Genomic DNA, 16,268 nt, shown 5'->3' with positions numbered 1-16,268 from the left:
TCGACAGATAGATAGGTTATTGGGATTGGCCGAAAAACTGAATAAAATATATGTAGTTTGGTACAAAATATTCTTCAAACATTGTACCGAATGCTATTTGACCTATGAATCGTATGCGAATGGTACTGAATGAGTAGAACACAGTATTGTTATTTTGGAAAATATGCTTTCTGCCATGCAAATATAGATTTGGCTATTTATCGCAAATATTTTGGTCTAGACATAAGCAGACTTTTATAAGCCTGCATAACGGTAATCCATTATGTTACGTTATTTCATTCAATTGATAAGCACAACCTTGATAATCACTATTTAATCAAACAAAAATGCTAAAGATTTCGAAACCTTGTGGTTTTTGTGAAGAAACAATTTTGTATGCTTTAAATTAATAATTAATCACGTGCAAATTACAAAAAAAAATAAGATTAATATATGTATAAACAATCTAAGTTATAGTACCTTAGTACGTAGGTATAACGAATTGGTCAACGCAGGGATTTGTAATTAAACAATACAACACCCATTATTATACCTAATGCGCTCTAACAAGGTGCGGCTGACAGATGCCAGTATGACGTTGACGTCTCTCTTTAGGGATGGACATTAGAAAAATCTTTCTTTATCGCTATCGATACTCGCAGCATACATTTAATTCTCTTGAATTTTTTTATTAAATGTGTGTGTTATTTAGTTGTGCAGTCTAACTACGTGTATATACTTGTCAAAATAAATATTTTATGACCGAGCCCTGAGGTGTTTTAGAGTTACAGTTTTACAGAACCGTGAAGAAAACAAGGATATATTAGTTTGTATATGTTGGAATAGTACCACCACGCATTATCAATGGCGCCGGAAATGTCTAGAAAAATGCCTACTACATATTTCTGCTCAGATAATGTCACTGTGGTTTGGGCAGAGAGAGCCGCGTCTACAGTGGATTTACCCACATAATTAAAGGTTTTTTAAGAATGATAATTGAACGACGCACGATTTTCGTTTTTTATTCTAAAAAAACATCGACTACCTATCCATCGTAGCCGTACATCCCATCACTAAACACGACTATGGATTTACGTTATACGCATAACACTTTACTTTATTTTTCATTTCATTAGATTTTAATTGAATACTAGAACATTCCGGTTGGTTTTAATTTAATTAACTACGCATCCGAATGATTTAACATAATACGAATGTGATACAGCTAAAATATTAAGGCATAATTTTTAAATCGCAGCAACTTTCAAGAGTGATACGAAACGTTACTGAATCTGTCAGCCGCACCTTGTTAGAGCGCATTAGGTATAGTAGGTGTTATAAAAATACATATTTAGGTATAAAACTAATATCATTATGGCATTCCATAGATTACTAAACACTAAACACATTTTGTTTGTTTCCAAAGATTCACAATCAGTCCGTTCTCTATAACAAAATAGTTAAACTTCCTTATAGCCGCCATTACTTAACCAATCAGAGGGCTTAATACGAGTTTGTTTTACGTTCAACGAGATCGAAACGAGAGCGCGTTCGGCGCTCTTATTGGTTGGTTCATTCGCGCCGGCCAATCAGAGCGCCGATGGATTACTCGGTTCGATTACTTTAAACGTAAAGTAAACTCGTACTAAGGCTACATATCACAGTAAATTATGAAAGTAAAATTGTGATTGGTAGATTATTTTGCTAAAGAGAACGGTGTCTACTAACCATTTATTTTTAAAATGGTAAAAAGTTAATCGTTGTAACCAATTTTAACACGAAATCAGACTAACTTTTACTAATTTCTTTAATATAGATATTATTTTTCTACTTCTACATTAGAAGGTAAGTACCTTTGTAGTATGGAAGTAAATAAGACCTTATTTAGTTTGGGAATAAGGTTCAAAATTAGCTTGGCATTATTTTTGTGGAAATTAGACTGCCTATAAGAATGTGCTTTGCAATGCAATTTTTGCTTATTAATATTTTGCTTGCTTATATGTTTTGTAATGTCTATGAAATTAATTGTGTTTGTTGATTGATGGGTTTGAAATATATTTATAAGTAACTAGCAAACCAGGCCAACTTCGTTTCGCCACCAATGATTTTCTCGGTATTCTGGTTTTTCTCTTGAATTTTTCCAGTTTTTCTTTTTGCTATAAACCTCACGGAGCCTGAGATCTTTCCTAAAAAATGCAAAACCGTAGAAATCGGTTCGTGCCTTCTGGAGTTATAGCGTCAGGAAGGAAAACCCGACTTATTTTTATATAATAGATATAATATAAAAACTAAAAGCCAAAAGATGTTGGTAGCTTGTTGATACTGGCTTATATGAGACAAATTCTGTACATCTACCACCATCTCGGGTTCGATTCCCGAGTTGGGCAATGTGTTACAATTGTTAAAATTTCTCAGTAGTAGCACGGAGTCTGGAATGTGCCCGGTATATGGCAATAGGCTCACCTCCTATTACATGGGACTTAAAATACAAATGGTGAAAAGTGGATGTATAATACATTGTATAGCGGCATTACGTGCCGTAATGTGCGCCTCTGCCTACCCTTTCGGGGATAAAAGGCGTGACGTTGCACTATTGCTTCAAACTCATGGTAGAGGTCAGAGGTACTGGGTGATTTTTCAAAAATCTTTAACTTTTATTTAACAAATAATTAATCTCCTGCGTTATTTATTAAGCATCGCGGTAGCTTATTATCATCCTAATTTTTATTGGATTGGTTGAGAGCGGTGTCACAGCTTAATTTATCGAAACGAAATTTCGTGTTCTAATCGGCAGAATTGTTAACTTTTGGTTGAGGATAATGACGCCGTTAACATTTTGTGATTTTTTTCGGAAAACCACCACCAACCACAATACTACTACGCTCATCAAAATTAATATATTATACTCATAATATCGTGCCTACAACTTGCAGGTACCAAGTACACTACTGGTAGTGGTGCTGGGTCTGTATCTACTGCTCGGCTACCTCACGCAGCTCGTCGAAGATGCCATGCCCTCAGTCATACTCGACAAGGAAGTTGCTGTTGATGTATGTATTCATTTTATTATACAGTCAATAAAGTTATTTAGCACTAGGTCCTGCTAGCGACTTCGCTTAAAATATTTATCCTATCACATCACTCAAGTCTGTTCATACCCTGAGGGATTACTATGAGTTTGTTTTACGATTAACGAGATCGAAACGAGTGCGCGTTCGGCGCTCTGATTGGTTGGTTTATTCGAGCCGGCCAATCAGAGTGCCGAACGCGCTCTTGTTTCGATTACTTTAAACGTAAACCAAACTCATACTAAGAGTACTGATTGGGTGGTTCATTCGCAGCCAAGGCTCGGAACCGGTTTAAAAAATACCGGTTTATATCGGTTTTCCTCCGAACTTTTCTTAAGAACGTGAACATTTAAAGAACTTTATTTAACCTAAATTAACCGGTTTATTCGACGAGGGGCATGTCGGTACACGCGTTGAAATATTATTATTGAATATAATCTGAACAGCGCGCGACGTTTCTTTGATGTGCGTCGTATTAACCGGTTTTTATTGCTCTAAACCGTTTAATCCGAAAAAACCTTTATGAAAATACTGTTCCAAATACCGGTTTAAAAAAACCGGTTTCGCGAACGAAACCCAATGTAAAGGTTTTGCGTCCAAGTACATAATAACGGTTTGAAAATTTAACCGGTATCCGAGCCTTGTTCGCAGCTATGTTATATGTCGTCATGCTAGAGGCCTATATTTATGAGCAGCATTCCGTGACACATGACACACTATAATAGTAGTCTAAAATATTGTGTTTTGTCTAGCCTTGAGTACGATGACAAGGAAAAGTCTAATTTCACATGTGTAGCAAAAATGGCACATCCATTAAAATATAAATAACTAGCTATTTCCGCGTGGTTTCACCCGCTCTGCTCGGCTCCTATTGGTCATAGCGTGATGTTTTATAGCCTATAGCTTTCCTTGATAAATGCACTATTCAACACAAAAAGAATTATTCAATTCGGACCAGTAGTTCCGGAGATAAGCGCGTTCAAACAAACTCTTCAGCTTTATAATATTAGTATAGATTAAAAAACCACCTTACATCTAAACACATAAGTTACATTTCAGGATGCCTCGAAATTCAGCGAGGAGGCTGCTCTGAAGTACTTGGCGCGTATAGTAGGGGATGAGCCGCGGGTGTCAGGCACCCCGTACCACCTCAACCAGACTAAAGACTTGAAGCTAATGCTTGATGATATCGCCAAGAACGCCCAACAGAAAGTCCACACAGATTGGCAGATTGCCACCGGTGAGTGTATGTGTGATTAGATATTTCAGGGTTCTAGACACACGGCAGTGTGTCCCCAAGTTCGAGCAAAAAAACCGACACACCGGCCGTGGGTTATATTACACGAACCATTTCGGGCCAAGTTCGACCCACCTATAACTCAAAATCTATTTTATCTACGCATATGAAATTTCTAAAATCTGTCGAGATCTACTTACTTATCTAAAATACAAAATTTCATTAATGTACCTATTGTAGGTCTTGAGATATTGACGTCAGAAAATCGCTATTTTTACTATACACTCACTGACTGACTGACTCACTCACTCATCAAAAACCTAGACCACTTCCAATGGTCGTATTGACTTGAAATTTGGCATGGAGGTAGGTCTTTAGGTCAAGGTAAAGGAAAAAATCTGAAAATGGCCAAGTGTGAGTCGGTTTTAAAAATAATGAAGGTCATACCCCTAAGGTTCATACCCCTAAGGAACTAAAACAAAAAAATTATCTATATCTTCCAATGGTCGTACCGACCTAAAATTCGTTACGAAGGTTTGTATTTAGTCAAAGTAAAGTAAAATAAAAAAAAGAAAATAAACCTTACAAAAATAAATGAAATCCCACCCAAAACATAAATGTGAAAGGCTGCCAATGTTCGATAATATTGGAATGCTTCGCCTATAAAAGAAGTGAGATCTAAATAAGTACCAAGTTCCATACACAGACCTCAGTTAAAAATGATATAACTTGGCAAGTTTTAATAGAAAATTATATACTTGACGTCATTGCGTTTAGTAGGTTTATAACAAAGTGTGACAGAAAACTTGCCAAGTTTGTTTTATACTATGTAGTGAAGAATACCTATCCATAGAAGTGAAAGTCAAAATCATTTATTTCAAATAGACCAGGAATCATTTTTAACTGAGGTCTATCGTATGGAACTTGGTACTTATTTAGATCTCACTTCTTTTATAGGCGAAGCAATCCAATATTATCGAACTTGGCAGCCTTTCACATTTATGTTTTGGGTGGGATTTATTTTAACGTAGGATAAGAGTTTTACTAACTGGAAACTAACTCCGTCCTTTCCCTATTCACCTAAATTCCTAAATCCGTAAAAGTCGGCAACGCCGGATTTATCCTAACAGTAAGTAAAGTAGATAAAGGAAATTCGACAGTAAATTGCTACCCATCCAAAAACTAACCTTGGCAAACAAAGCTTAACCTTGGAGATCAACATATATGCGTGATATTATTTAGTAACCAGTTCCTCAGCTATCCTTTATGATTGTTATATTACGTAGAAATAACATATATAAAGATATACACAAATCTTATACAATATGTATTGCCGATGAGCGGTCCGTACGTTGTGGATCTGTGGACACTTACCTCTAAAGTCACTTCTGTATATTCGCATTTTTAAGTATATTGTATAAGATTTTTATTACAGTGCAGTGTGATTACAGTATTCTGTGAGGAACACATTATAGGCAGTATAACTCCGAAACCACAGAATTTTGACCTTAGCCGTAATACAAAGTTTTATTCTACATAAGAATACCAATCCATAAAAGGGTATCTTGATTCCCTAAATCGGCTCTTATTAGTAATATTGAATGTTCCAGGGGACTACTTCCACCAATCCTCATCATCGTTCTACAACGTGTACGAAAACGCGTCCAATATTGTCGCCTTACTGGAAGGGGAGAGCGGGTTCCTGTCCAATGGCAGTCTAGGAAGCTCCATACTCGTCAACTGCCACTACGATTCTGTACCTTTTGCGCTTGGTAAGTAGGTTTATTTTACAATGTATATGAGTTTGCGTCACGTCACGTCAAAGTCACTGACACAGCCCAGCAGATTAGCGTAAGTGGCAGTAGGCAGGGCATATAATGCCGAGAACCGACGGTCGCTGGGGCAGAAAGGTTCTCGAATGGAGGCCGCGTACTTCAAGCGCAGCGTAGAACGTCCACCCACAAGGTGGACAGACGACCTGATTTAGGTCGCAGGGAGCCGATGGATGCACGTCGCTTCCAACTGGTCTATCTGGAAGTCATTAGGGGAGACCTATGTTCAGCTGGAGTGGACCTGTTGTGGCTGATATAATGATGATAATCATGAGTTTACGTATAATATTGTCGCTCTATTAGAGGGAGAGAGTGTACTTTTCTTAGTATAAATAAGTAAACACATCTTTAATCGGAATGTTTTCTAAGTCTTAATTTATACTTAACTCGGACTTTGTCGCTCACACAACGACTAGTCTAGCCCGCGCCTTCGACTTAACAAATTACTATTGGTTCCAAGTCGATTTCGAGTTTATTTTTCACGATGACTTATAATCATATTTTTTATACAACTAAAAACAGGTCGATTGTATCACCAAGACTATACCTACTAGATCAGAGAGAATAAGAGTGAGAAACACTAACAAATATTTCTTTTTTTATAATATTACAGGGGCATCAGACAACGCGGTGTTCTGCGCCATAATGGCGGAGTCCCTGAACCGCCTGTCGCGCAGCAAACAGAAGCTCAAACACAACATACTGTTCCTCTTCAACGGAGCCGAGGAGAATGGCTTGCAGGTAAGGTTGGGCAGAGTGTACATGTACCTACAATCTAACACCCACCTTTCACTATAAAGTTAGAAAATGTTAGCTTGTCTGAAAAATACTTTTCCTTCCTTGCCCGAAAATTCCCGACTTATGTAGTAATTGAATTGTTTCTCGGGTTGTATGTCCATATTTTAACCTATTCTGTATATTATATAAATCAATAAAAAAAAAAACAATTTTCAATTATAAATTAACCTGTGTTTTTTTTAGTTGTTTTGATAATTATAAAAAAAAATCATATCGGACCTATAGTTTATAAGTTTCACGCGTTCAGCGTCAGATGTTCTAACAAAATTTTGAAAAATCTTCACTTTTCTGTTATTTCACCTTTATTATACTTAATAAATAATGACGAATTACAGGCAAGTCACGCATTCCTGCAACACCCGTGGGCGCGGGGCGCCGTAGCTGTCATCAACTTGGACGCAGCGGGGATGAATGGCAAACCGACGGTATTTCAGGTATGTAAACTACATACGAGTCAATTCATTATTTACAGAAATAATAATATGCTTTAATCATAGTATCTCATCGGAATTATAGTCGGCACAATTTAAGAGGTCAACTCTGACAGTTGCCATGTAGTGCGAAGTAAATGAGATCGGTTGTTGATTATAACTAGTGTCACACCATTGGATGTTACAATATTTGACAGCTACAGTAATTGGACAAAAATACCTATTGCTACAAATTTGTCAGTGCTAGGTAACCAAAAAAACGGTAGCCCCCATTGAAAGCGTGTGCGTAATTTAGATTTTTATATTTTATTATATAGGGTAACTGGTACTAAGTGAAAGATATTTAAACAGTTAATTGTTAATAAAAAAAATATATATATTTCAAGACACAATTGTTCGTGAATCTTGAGATTCCAAACAACATTCCCGAAAGAAACTTTTTTTGTATACTCGTTAGGTTTTATTTCTATAACAATAACAAAGTAAAGTCGAAATAGCTACTAGTCTTCCTATAACGCGGACGCTAATTAGTATACAAAAAAGTTGCTATACGAAAGTTGTTTGTAATCATGAGTACAATCACGTGTTAAATTATCTATTACTTATTACCAGTCACCCAATATAGTTAGACCCAATAAAAGCATGTTAAATTTCCTCCAGGTGACAGATCCGCGAGTACTCCAAGCGTACCACCGTTCCGCGCCGCGCCCCAACGCTCAAGGCATGGCCGAGTTCATATTCTCCAACGGAATCATACCCTCCGACACTGACTTCAGGATATGGAGGGACTTCGGGAATATACAGGGTAACTACTAGTATAAGATCATTACATTAAACGCCATGGGGGGCAAAAGAGACCGGCGCTAGAGGAGAATTTGCCTTTAACAGATTTTTGTTGGTAGTCAATGTCTTTAAATTCCGTCGTGAAATTAAATAAGTATTGGGTTTTTTTGCTATAGAAGAACTTTGTTACCAGCCTCAATTATTTTAAAATCTATGTTAGTAGGTACTAAAAAACCAAAAAAATTTTATAATTCTTTATCCGACCAGAGATCTTACTATAGTTGGCACAATTTTAGAGGTCAACTCTGACATTTGTCAGTCTGTGTAGTGTGTACCGCTATTTTTTGTTATGAACATCCTGGACCAGACGGTCTAGACAGTAAAATAATATAAATGAGACGATCTATAATTTTAATTCATTACTCATACGCTTTCATAAATGATTTCATTTATAGACATTTATCTTTTCTTTATCTTTATATTATAGAAATACAGGATGATTTGTAATTCGACTTATTCCTCTCGGGAGGTGACAATACAACAAATTTCCTACAAAATTAGCCCCTCGGTCTCTAGTCCGAAAATGGCTAGTTTCTGAGATACTATACATTTTTGGATTTGTCTTATTTTTTTTTTAATTCTTCCTTCCCTCCAGGTATTGACATAGCATTCGTAAAGTGGGCGGCTGTGTACCACACGCGCAATGACGAGCCGTCCCTGCTGCAGCCCGGCGTCATGCAGGGCGCCGGGGACATGATGCTGGCGCTACTTACTGAGACTGCTTCCAATCAGGAACTGGCGAATAAGGTGGGTTAAAGAGAGACTTTACTTAGGCTTGAGATTTGATATTTGAACTTGAGACTGAAACTTGTGACTTGAGATTTGATACTTGATGTGCAACGTCACGCCTTTTTATCTCCAAAGGGGTGCACATTACAGCTAATCCCGCTACCGCTATACAATGTACACCCACTTTTCACCATTTGTGTTATAAGTCCCATGTAATAGGGGGTGAGCCTATTGCCATATACTGGGTACAATTCGTAACTCCGTGCTACTACTGAAAAATATTCGAAAAACCGAAAAGCCCAGTAATAAGATTGACGAAGAAGCCCAGCTTTGATACTTGACTAGTATAGTTATAGTTTATCACACACACTGCTGCACTTCGGACCTGGCTTGAAGCTTGCTTGAGCCTTAACCTGAGTCTTGGCTTGAGACTTGTTGATTTTAATCTTATCTTCATACTTGGCGAGTGACTTGGCTTCTAAGTTGCCTATGACTTGTGACTTAAGAATTGATACTGAATTAAAACTTGGACTGCGAATTAAATAAATCATCCTTCTTTCAGATCCAGCCCTCAGCGGCAGTGTACTATGATTACTTGAATTGGTTCCTAGTCAGTTACTCACTGTTTGCGTCTTACTTCGTGGATGTACTGATAGCTCTACTGGGACTCAGCAGCGTCGCCTACTACGTGTGGATCGTTGGATTCAGTATGTTGTCCTTTTTATACTTTTAATTTCACTGTTACACGCAGTTATAGTCCGCACAATTTAAGAGGTCAACTCTGACAGTTGCCATGTAGTGAGAAGTAAATAAGATCCGTTGCTATTTATGATCGATTCCTAAGTCATATCGAGTAAAAATAGTTAAGAGTTTGTAATTACTGGATTAGAAAATATACTAATATCTCAAGCTCTTCCGAAATAGGGTGACTGTGCAGAACATTGACGAATCAATGACATTGAGATAAAAAGGTTTTTGAAAGATCCACATCAATATACACAAAATCAAAACGATAAATAATTCGATTTTGATATTTTACCTTTTAATATTACATAATACAAATATACAGAATCTGTTAAAATACCCGTTTTTTAAGACTTTAACTGCTAACTAAAAATTGTTGAAGGCAAATCCTCCACTAGTGTCAGTCAATATTGACCGCGTTGTCACGATAGATCTGTCAAGGGCAACTGACACGTAACATCACTATGGTAAAGTTATAGCGGTACATAGACTGACAACGTCAGAGTTGACCTCTTAGATTGTGCTGACTATAATAGGCTAGTTTCCTACTAGTCAAATCAAATACTTTTTTCGACACGTCAAAAACGATATTTTCCATCAACTTTGTATGAAATACTCTATTATTACGTCATCAGATTTTATTTCTAGAAAATTAGCTAGAAAAACCGAAAATTAACTAATTCATCGTAATTTATGAATGAGAGTTTGATTATTTTTGAATATTTTATTGTATTGATAAGTTGCAATAATTTATTTTTGACCCAGTTGTTATCCCTATTGAATTTGTTATATTAAAAAATAATGGTTTCTATCACCAGGGTGGTCGGCAGTGACAAAGCTATCGCTGAGTGCATTAAGTCGCATATTAGCGATGTTGATTGGAGCAGGCGTCGTGTTTGTGTTCACGTTTATAATGGTCGCTACAACTGTGCAATTGAGGTCAGTATTATAATAATTATGTGTGTTTTACTGATAAACAAGCAGGTAGTTAAACTGGTGGTAAACAGCAATACATACCAGGAAGGAAAACATCTAGAGGCAACCTGTAGGGCTACTCCGGTTCTCGAATGCGAAGTTTCGTTTAATCTTCGGCCATAGGTTTTATTGATTTACTAATAGAATTACTTAAAATAACGTTTTATTTTTAATTTTAAATCAAAACCTATTTATTTATCTTCATTTCATTCGTTTATTTTTGTTCACGAAAGTTCGCAATAAATAGAAATTGTAGTATGCAATCTGCGAAGTTTTTCATTCATTCGTTCGTTAAATTAGAGTAGGCCCCCTGAACTTAATTCATTTCTAATTATATGTTTGAAATTGCCAACCCAATTTAGTTGAACGTGGTAATTAATATCTGTGTGAAAAGAGGCCTTTTGTCAGCAGTGGTTTAGTCAGCATTATGTCAGAGTTGACCTCTTAAATTGTGCTGACTTTATAGTCACATACTAACTTCATAGTTGATGATGATTTAAGAGGTCAGCCATTTAGATAACTAAATGATGATGAAGTGTTAATCCAATATTTTCATGTAATAATAATGTAATATTTCAGATATTTGTCCGAGCCCTGGCTGGTGGTACCATTGTACTGGATACCGTACCTTATTGTAGCGGTCGCAGTCTCTCAGGGATTCGATGCTTACACCTTTAAAACGGTAAGAAATTAATTATTATTATTGTTTTATACATTTATAACGCTTACTGATAAATAATAAATCTTAAATGTGCTTTTTCTTTCTAATAGACTTTTATTAGTTCGAACTATATAATAAAATCTAAGAATTTTGATATGTCTGATGACCATACAATATTTGGTACCACCCAGGTGGTCTGGGCGCTTACTCTTAAATCCAATCTCAACGTCAATGCAATTTCAATCCAATAAAATCTCAATAATTATTCAATGTCAAAACTATACAACCCCAATCGTAACCGTTAAAATAGCATTCAGAATACGGATTGTAAAGCCAAACTTCATACCAATTTAGGTCATTAAATTTAATATCCTCGGATGCAATGGGATGATTGATGCAATTTTCAATATAAATTTCGTTCGATCGCAATAGGCTACTTTCCTACTAGTCAAATTCAATACTTTTTTCGAAACGTCATAAACGATATTTTCTATGAACTTTGTATGAAATAGTGCGTTATGACGTCATAAGTTTTTGACGTCAAATAGCAGACTTATTTCTAGAAATTTAGCTAGAAAAAATCGAAAATTAAATAGTTCATCAAATTTATGAATGAGAGTGTGATTATTTTTTAATATTTTATTGTATTGAAAAGTTGTAATAATTTATTTTTGACCGAGGATAGTACCCAATTGGATTCAAGAGTACCTAAGCCTCCTTATGTTCAAATTGGAAAGTGGCTGATAGAACCTTGAGCTGCTCGCTAACAATCACGTCGAGTTTGGGCTCAATAGTTATGGCCATTTCTCCTAATGAAGATGACAAATGATTGGAAGTGTTTTTTATCGTCTTACTCAGATTAATTTAATGGTTACTTAACCCAGTCCTTAGCAATTGTTTTTGACACAAAATCATTACTCAGGAATAATTTAAGTGAATATTAAATGTCTCTGAATGCGGCAGTTAGTATTTCAACTATGAATTTGTTTCTTTTTTCCAGACAGGACTGACTCGTTCCCTCCGCTGTGCCCAAGCGATGGCGGGGACCCGTCTGTTACTGTCAGTTATACTGCTAGTGTTGTGCTGTGTGCCCTCGCTGACGTCACTGCGATATATATTCAGCGCGCCACTCTTCATCATGTCTATGACATCACTAGCCTCGCTTACTATACTCAGATTCGTAGCTTTACGAGGTAAGTGGTTTTTGAAGTTCTTAGTCAAAGTTTAGTTAAAACATAATAATTATTATTCTATAAGTTTTTAAATGTTAAAATATAAAAATCTCTGTTATCAAAGACGTATACGACGACTTAAAGAGTGTATAAATGGCACTCTTTATGAAAGAGTATGAGTAATGAATTAATATTATTAGTGGACGCTTCGGGACGTTCATTACAAGTTATTTATTAAATCGCACCTAAAAACTACCATTACAAGCTTCATCAATGCGATAGAAAATCCATAATACTAAACTACTATAACTACTAAATAGCGGTACATAGTCTGACAAAAACAAACTGTCAGAGTTGACCTCTTAGATTGTGTCGACTGTAGTGAGCATGTGGTTTTGACATTTTTGTACGGACAAAAAAGATTCATACCAACCACTCCTTCTATGATGTTTTATGGACAATTTTGATTTTATTTTTTATTATACGATTATACGATTGGTGTTTTCGAACAATATTTTATATTTATATTTCCGTCTGTCAGGTTGGCAGCACCTTCTCCTGGAGTTGATCCTGTCGGTGCCCGCGTGTATGCTGACACTGTCGCTGGCGCTCCGCCTGGACGCGCAGATACTGCCCGTCATGGGACGCTCGGCTGGCGACAAACCTGATGTCACCGTCGCCATGATCAATATAGCGCTCGTTATACTCGTGGCCTGTACTGTTGTAAGTATAATTGTATATTTTTACTAAGTTTCTTACATAATTTTATAGACGTCTCACTCGGTAACCCAAAGTGGATATCGACCTCCAAAAAATATAGTCGACACAATTTAAGAGGTCAACTCTGACATTTGTCAGTCTAAGTATAACATTTTATGAAAGTCCTGGAACGTCTACGTAAAAATGTAATAAGTCAAATCTATAATATTACTACAGTACTTTTACACTTTTGTAAACAATATTATTTATGAATATAATTTTCTTTATATTATAGAATAGACGAATTATTCAGAGATTAATATACTAAAAAGCCGCCATTACAATTTTAAACCACCAGTTTGGTTACTAAAGTGTTGTTTGTCCGTTATACGTTTTCAGTTCAATCGTAATTATTATTAACGAATACTAATTTGGATCCCGCAACGGAATAAATCAAAAGATATTATTAGAGGGAGAATAAATAAATAATTAATAAGTAATGAACCAAATAACTCTGAATACAGCGGTTACTTACATTATTTACTAGGAATTAAGGACCCATTATTTACTCCTCTCAATCTACCCCATTTTTCTTCCCCAGTCTGGTATAGAGTTGCTGTTTTCTCGCAAGTTCCTGTGGCTAGTGCTATCAGTGTCGGGCGCAGCCTGTATAGTGCTCATGTTCATTCCGTTCTCGCCGTACGATGAAGACGGCATCGCGTTACAGAGACATTACTGGTTTGTGAGTATCTGTTTATTTATTTATTTTGCACAATCAACATAGAAATAGAAATTTATTAATATGACTTCATAGTTATTCCGGTGGCGCGGGTACAATTCTCTGACGGAACAACTCAGTTTGTGTGACCCACAAATTAGTGTCCCAGGGCTAAGATTTTGGGTGTTGTAAACACACGTATGATACAGAAGAAAATACTAACGTGGACAACGTTTAACAAATTAGTAAAGTATAGAGTAGAAGTATTTTTACACAGAAAACCGACGTGAAATAACGCTTGCGTTGTGTTTCGTTGTGTGAATGAGTGACAATTAGTAATTTCGGGGGTAATTGTCATTCCAAATCATCCGAATCCTCAATAAGTAGGGGTACTTACCTTAAATTCCTAACCTCCAAAAGGCTTCTGGTGTTTCGAGTGTCAATGAACGGCGGCGATTGCTTACCATCAGGTGATCCGTCCGCTCGTTTACCAGCTTATACCATAAAAAAAGCTTAACATTTTTTATCCCATTCCAGCATTCACAAATATCTTCATACGACCACACGGGCAAGTTAGAATCCTCCACATCAGGTATATTGGTCACGAAACACGACGCTTACTCTGCACCCCGGGTACTACGCGCCCTGTCTGCTGCCGGGTACAATCTGGAATCCAGGACAGGCTTCGATGAGGATTGTGAGAAACAAGTCTTCTGTGGTCTGCCACTGTTTAGGACTGGATTTTCGAGGTTTTTGTGAGTACTTGCCTATACTTTACAAAAATACGTTTTCATTTTTACTCTAGGTATGTATGGCGACGGCACGGCACTGTTTTCGCGGCTGAGTGTCGTTTCAATGATCTCCAACCTGCCCGCCAAGTTTTTTGTTTTGTTTTATAGAATAGGGGACAAACGAGCAGACGGTAAGCGATCAGCGACGGTAAGAGATCAGATCACCTGATGGTAAGCGATCAACGCGCTTATGGATACCCGCAACACCAGTAAAGTCATTGCTGGCTTTTTGAAAAGGAATACGCTTTTCTTTATCTCATCAGAAATACCGCCGACGAAAGCTTATCCCACAGTTAAGTGTGGAGATTATTAGAAAATTCTCTTAGATACTACTAGATAATGGGCCTCCTTTACATAGACAGGGTTTGTCGTGATCTCCACAGCTTGGTCAACGAAATGGAGATTGCATATTTAACAAAATATAAGAGTAGTGATGGTGACAAATCAATTTTTCTCTTTACGATCACCACACAGGTAATCTCATTACCGCTAGTAAACTATTAATACTAACTAGTGGTCGCCTAGTGGTCGAAATGTCGACCATATATGATTTAATTTACAATACCACTTAACGTACGTTGAAGGATAATTTTTATTTAACTCAAACTCTTTAATAAAACTCTATTCATATGAGACATGAGAATATCATCGCAATGTCTGTCGTTTTTGACGTTTTGTCATATGTATACGATCAGATACTATGCATGGTAGTGTGTAATGTTTTATTTATTGATTTAATGTACTTTATAAGCATTAGTTCTAAAAAATATTAGCGTTCTGCACTTCTCCTACACATAACTATAAGTGTACCAAATTTTATGCTCCTACGTCCGCGCAATTATCGCTAAAAAGTCCAAAGTTTTTGCATCACGTATTAATTAATACTAATACCAAATAATATCTCGTACAGAAAAGACGCAATGTTGCTATCCACGGGTCCGCCTGCGCCCTTCGACCCGCCCGCCTCTACCAGAGTGGCGAACAAATCCTGTGTTGGAGACGAGTGCAAATATAGCTTCGTTTTCACTGGTAAGTCTTATTATGTAAGCTGTTTGAGATTTAGGAAACAGTGACTAAAGTTCCCTAAGAAAAAAATCATTCTCCAACCAGGCGAGATGATCGTGCTTGGCGAGCTTTCTGCCCAACTGTTGTTCGTTGGAATTTTCTATCCATGTGTATTAGCATGTAAACTTCATAATAACGTGCGATGTAGGATTTATTACTTCATCCGTTAATTTGCTCGTCAGTCGTCTATGTGCGGCTTTTGTCGTCTGCCATTATAGTCGGCACAAAATAAGAGGTCAACTCTGACAGTTACCAATATGCCATGTAGTGAGAGGTAAATAAGATCGGTTGCTGTTTATAACCGATCCCTAAGCAATGCCATAATATATATATATATATATATATATATATATATATATATATATATATATATATTTCTACATTAACGTTCCAGGACGTTCATAACAAGTTCTATTGGACAAATGTCAGAGTTGACCTCTTAAATAGGCCAAAGTTGTTAGCTCATTAACTAACTTTAATTTCAAATAGGTTTTCAATAATTACTACGCTTATTGTTCTTTATTAT

At 36.6% G+C, this 16,268-nt stretch overlaps 1 protein-coding gene across 5 annotated transcripts in view; it reads left to right on the top strand.

The window, feature by feature from the left end:
* The window catches only part of LOC118279224 (endoplasmic reticulum metallopeptidase 1), a 28,705-nt gene that overhangs the window by 10,356 nt on the left and 2,081 nt on the right, over positions 1 to 16,268 (top strand). For all 5 annotated transcript variants that reach the window (XM_035598812.2, XM_035598811.2, XM_035598810.2 and 2 more), the window contains 15 exons: positions 2,913 to 3,029; positions 4,107 to 4,287; positions 5,895 to 6,056; positions 6,730 to 6,857; positions 7,250 to 7,348; positions 8,006 to 8,150; positions 8,784 to 8,935; positions 9,480 to 9,624; positions 10,480 to 10,600; positions 11,216 to 11,318; positions 12,298 to 12,490; positions 13,011 to 13,192; positions 13,770 to 13,910; positions 14,424 to 14,641; positions 15,588 to 15,706. In XM_035598812.2, coding sequence (XP_035454705.2) covers positions 2,913 to 3,029; positions 4,107 to 4,287; positions 5,895 to 6,056; positions 6,730 to 6,857; positions 7,250 to 7,348; positions 8,006 to 8,150; positions 8,784 to 8,935; positions 9,480 to 9,624; positions 10,480 to 10,600; positions 11,216 to 11,318; positions 12,298 to 12,490; positions 13,011 to 13,192; positions 13,770 to 13,910; positions 14,424 to 14,641; positions 15,588 to 15,706 — 2,206 coding nt within the window. The remainder of the gene's footprint in view (positions 1 to 2,912; positions 3,030 to 4,106; positions 4,288 to 5,894; positions 6,057 to 6,729; positions 6,858 to 7,249; positions 7,349 to 8,005; positions 8,151 to 8,783; positions 8,936 to 9,479; positions 9,625 to 10,479; positions 10,601 to 11,215; positions 11,319 to 12,297; positions 12,491 to 13,010; positions 13,193 to 13,769; positions 13,911 to 14,423; positions 14,642 to 15,587; positions 15,707 to 16,268) is intronic.

The sequence above is a fragment of the Spodoptera frugiperda genome, chromosome 14 (assembly GCF_023101765.2).
Source record: "Spodoptera frugiperda isolate SF20-4 chromosome 14, AGI-APGP_CSIRO_Sfru_2.0, whole genome shotgun sequence".
NCBI classification, from domain to species: domain Eukaryota; kingdom Metazoa; phylum Arthropoda; class Insecta; order Lepidoptera; family Noctuidae; genus Spodoptera; species Spodoptera frugiperda.
The sequence above is the reverse complement of the archived record's forward strand: the minus strand, read 5'-3'. Positions and strand labels throughout refer to the sequence as shown.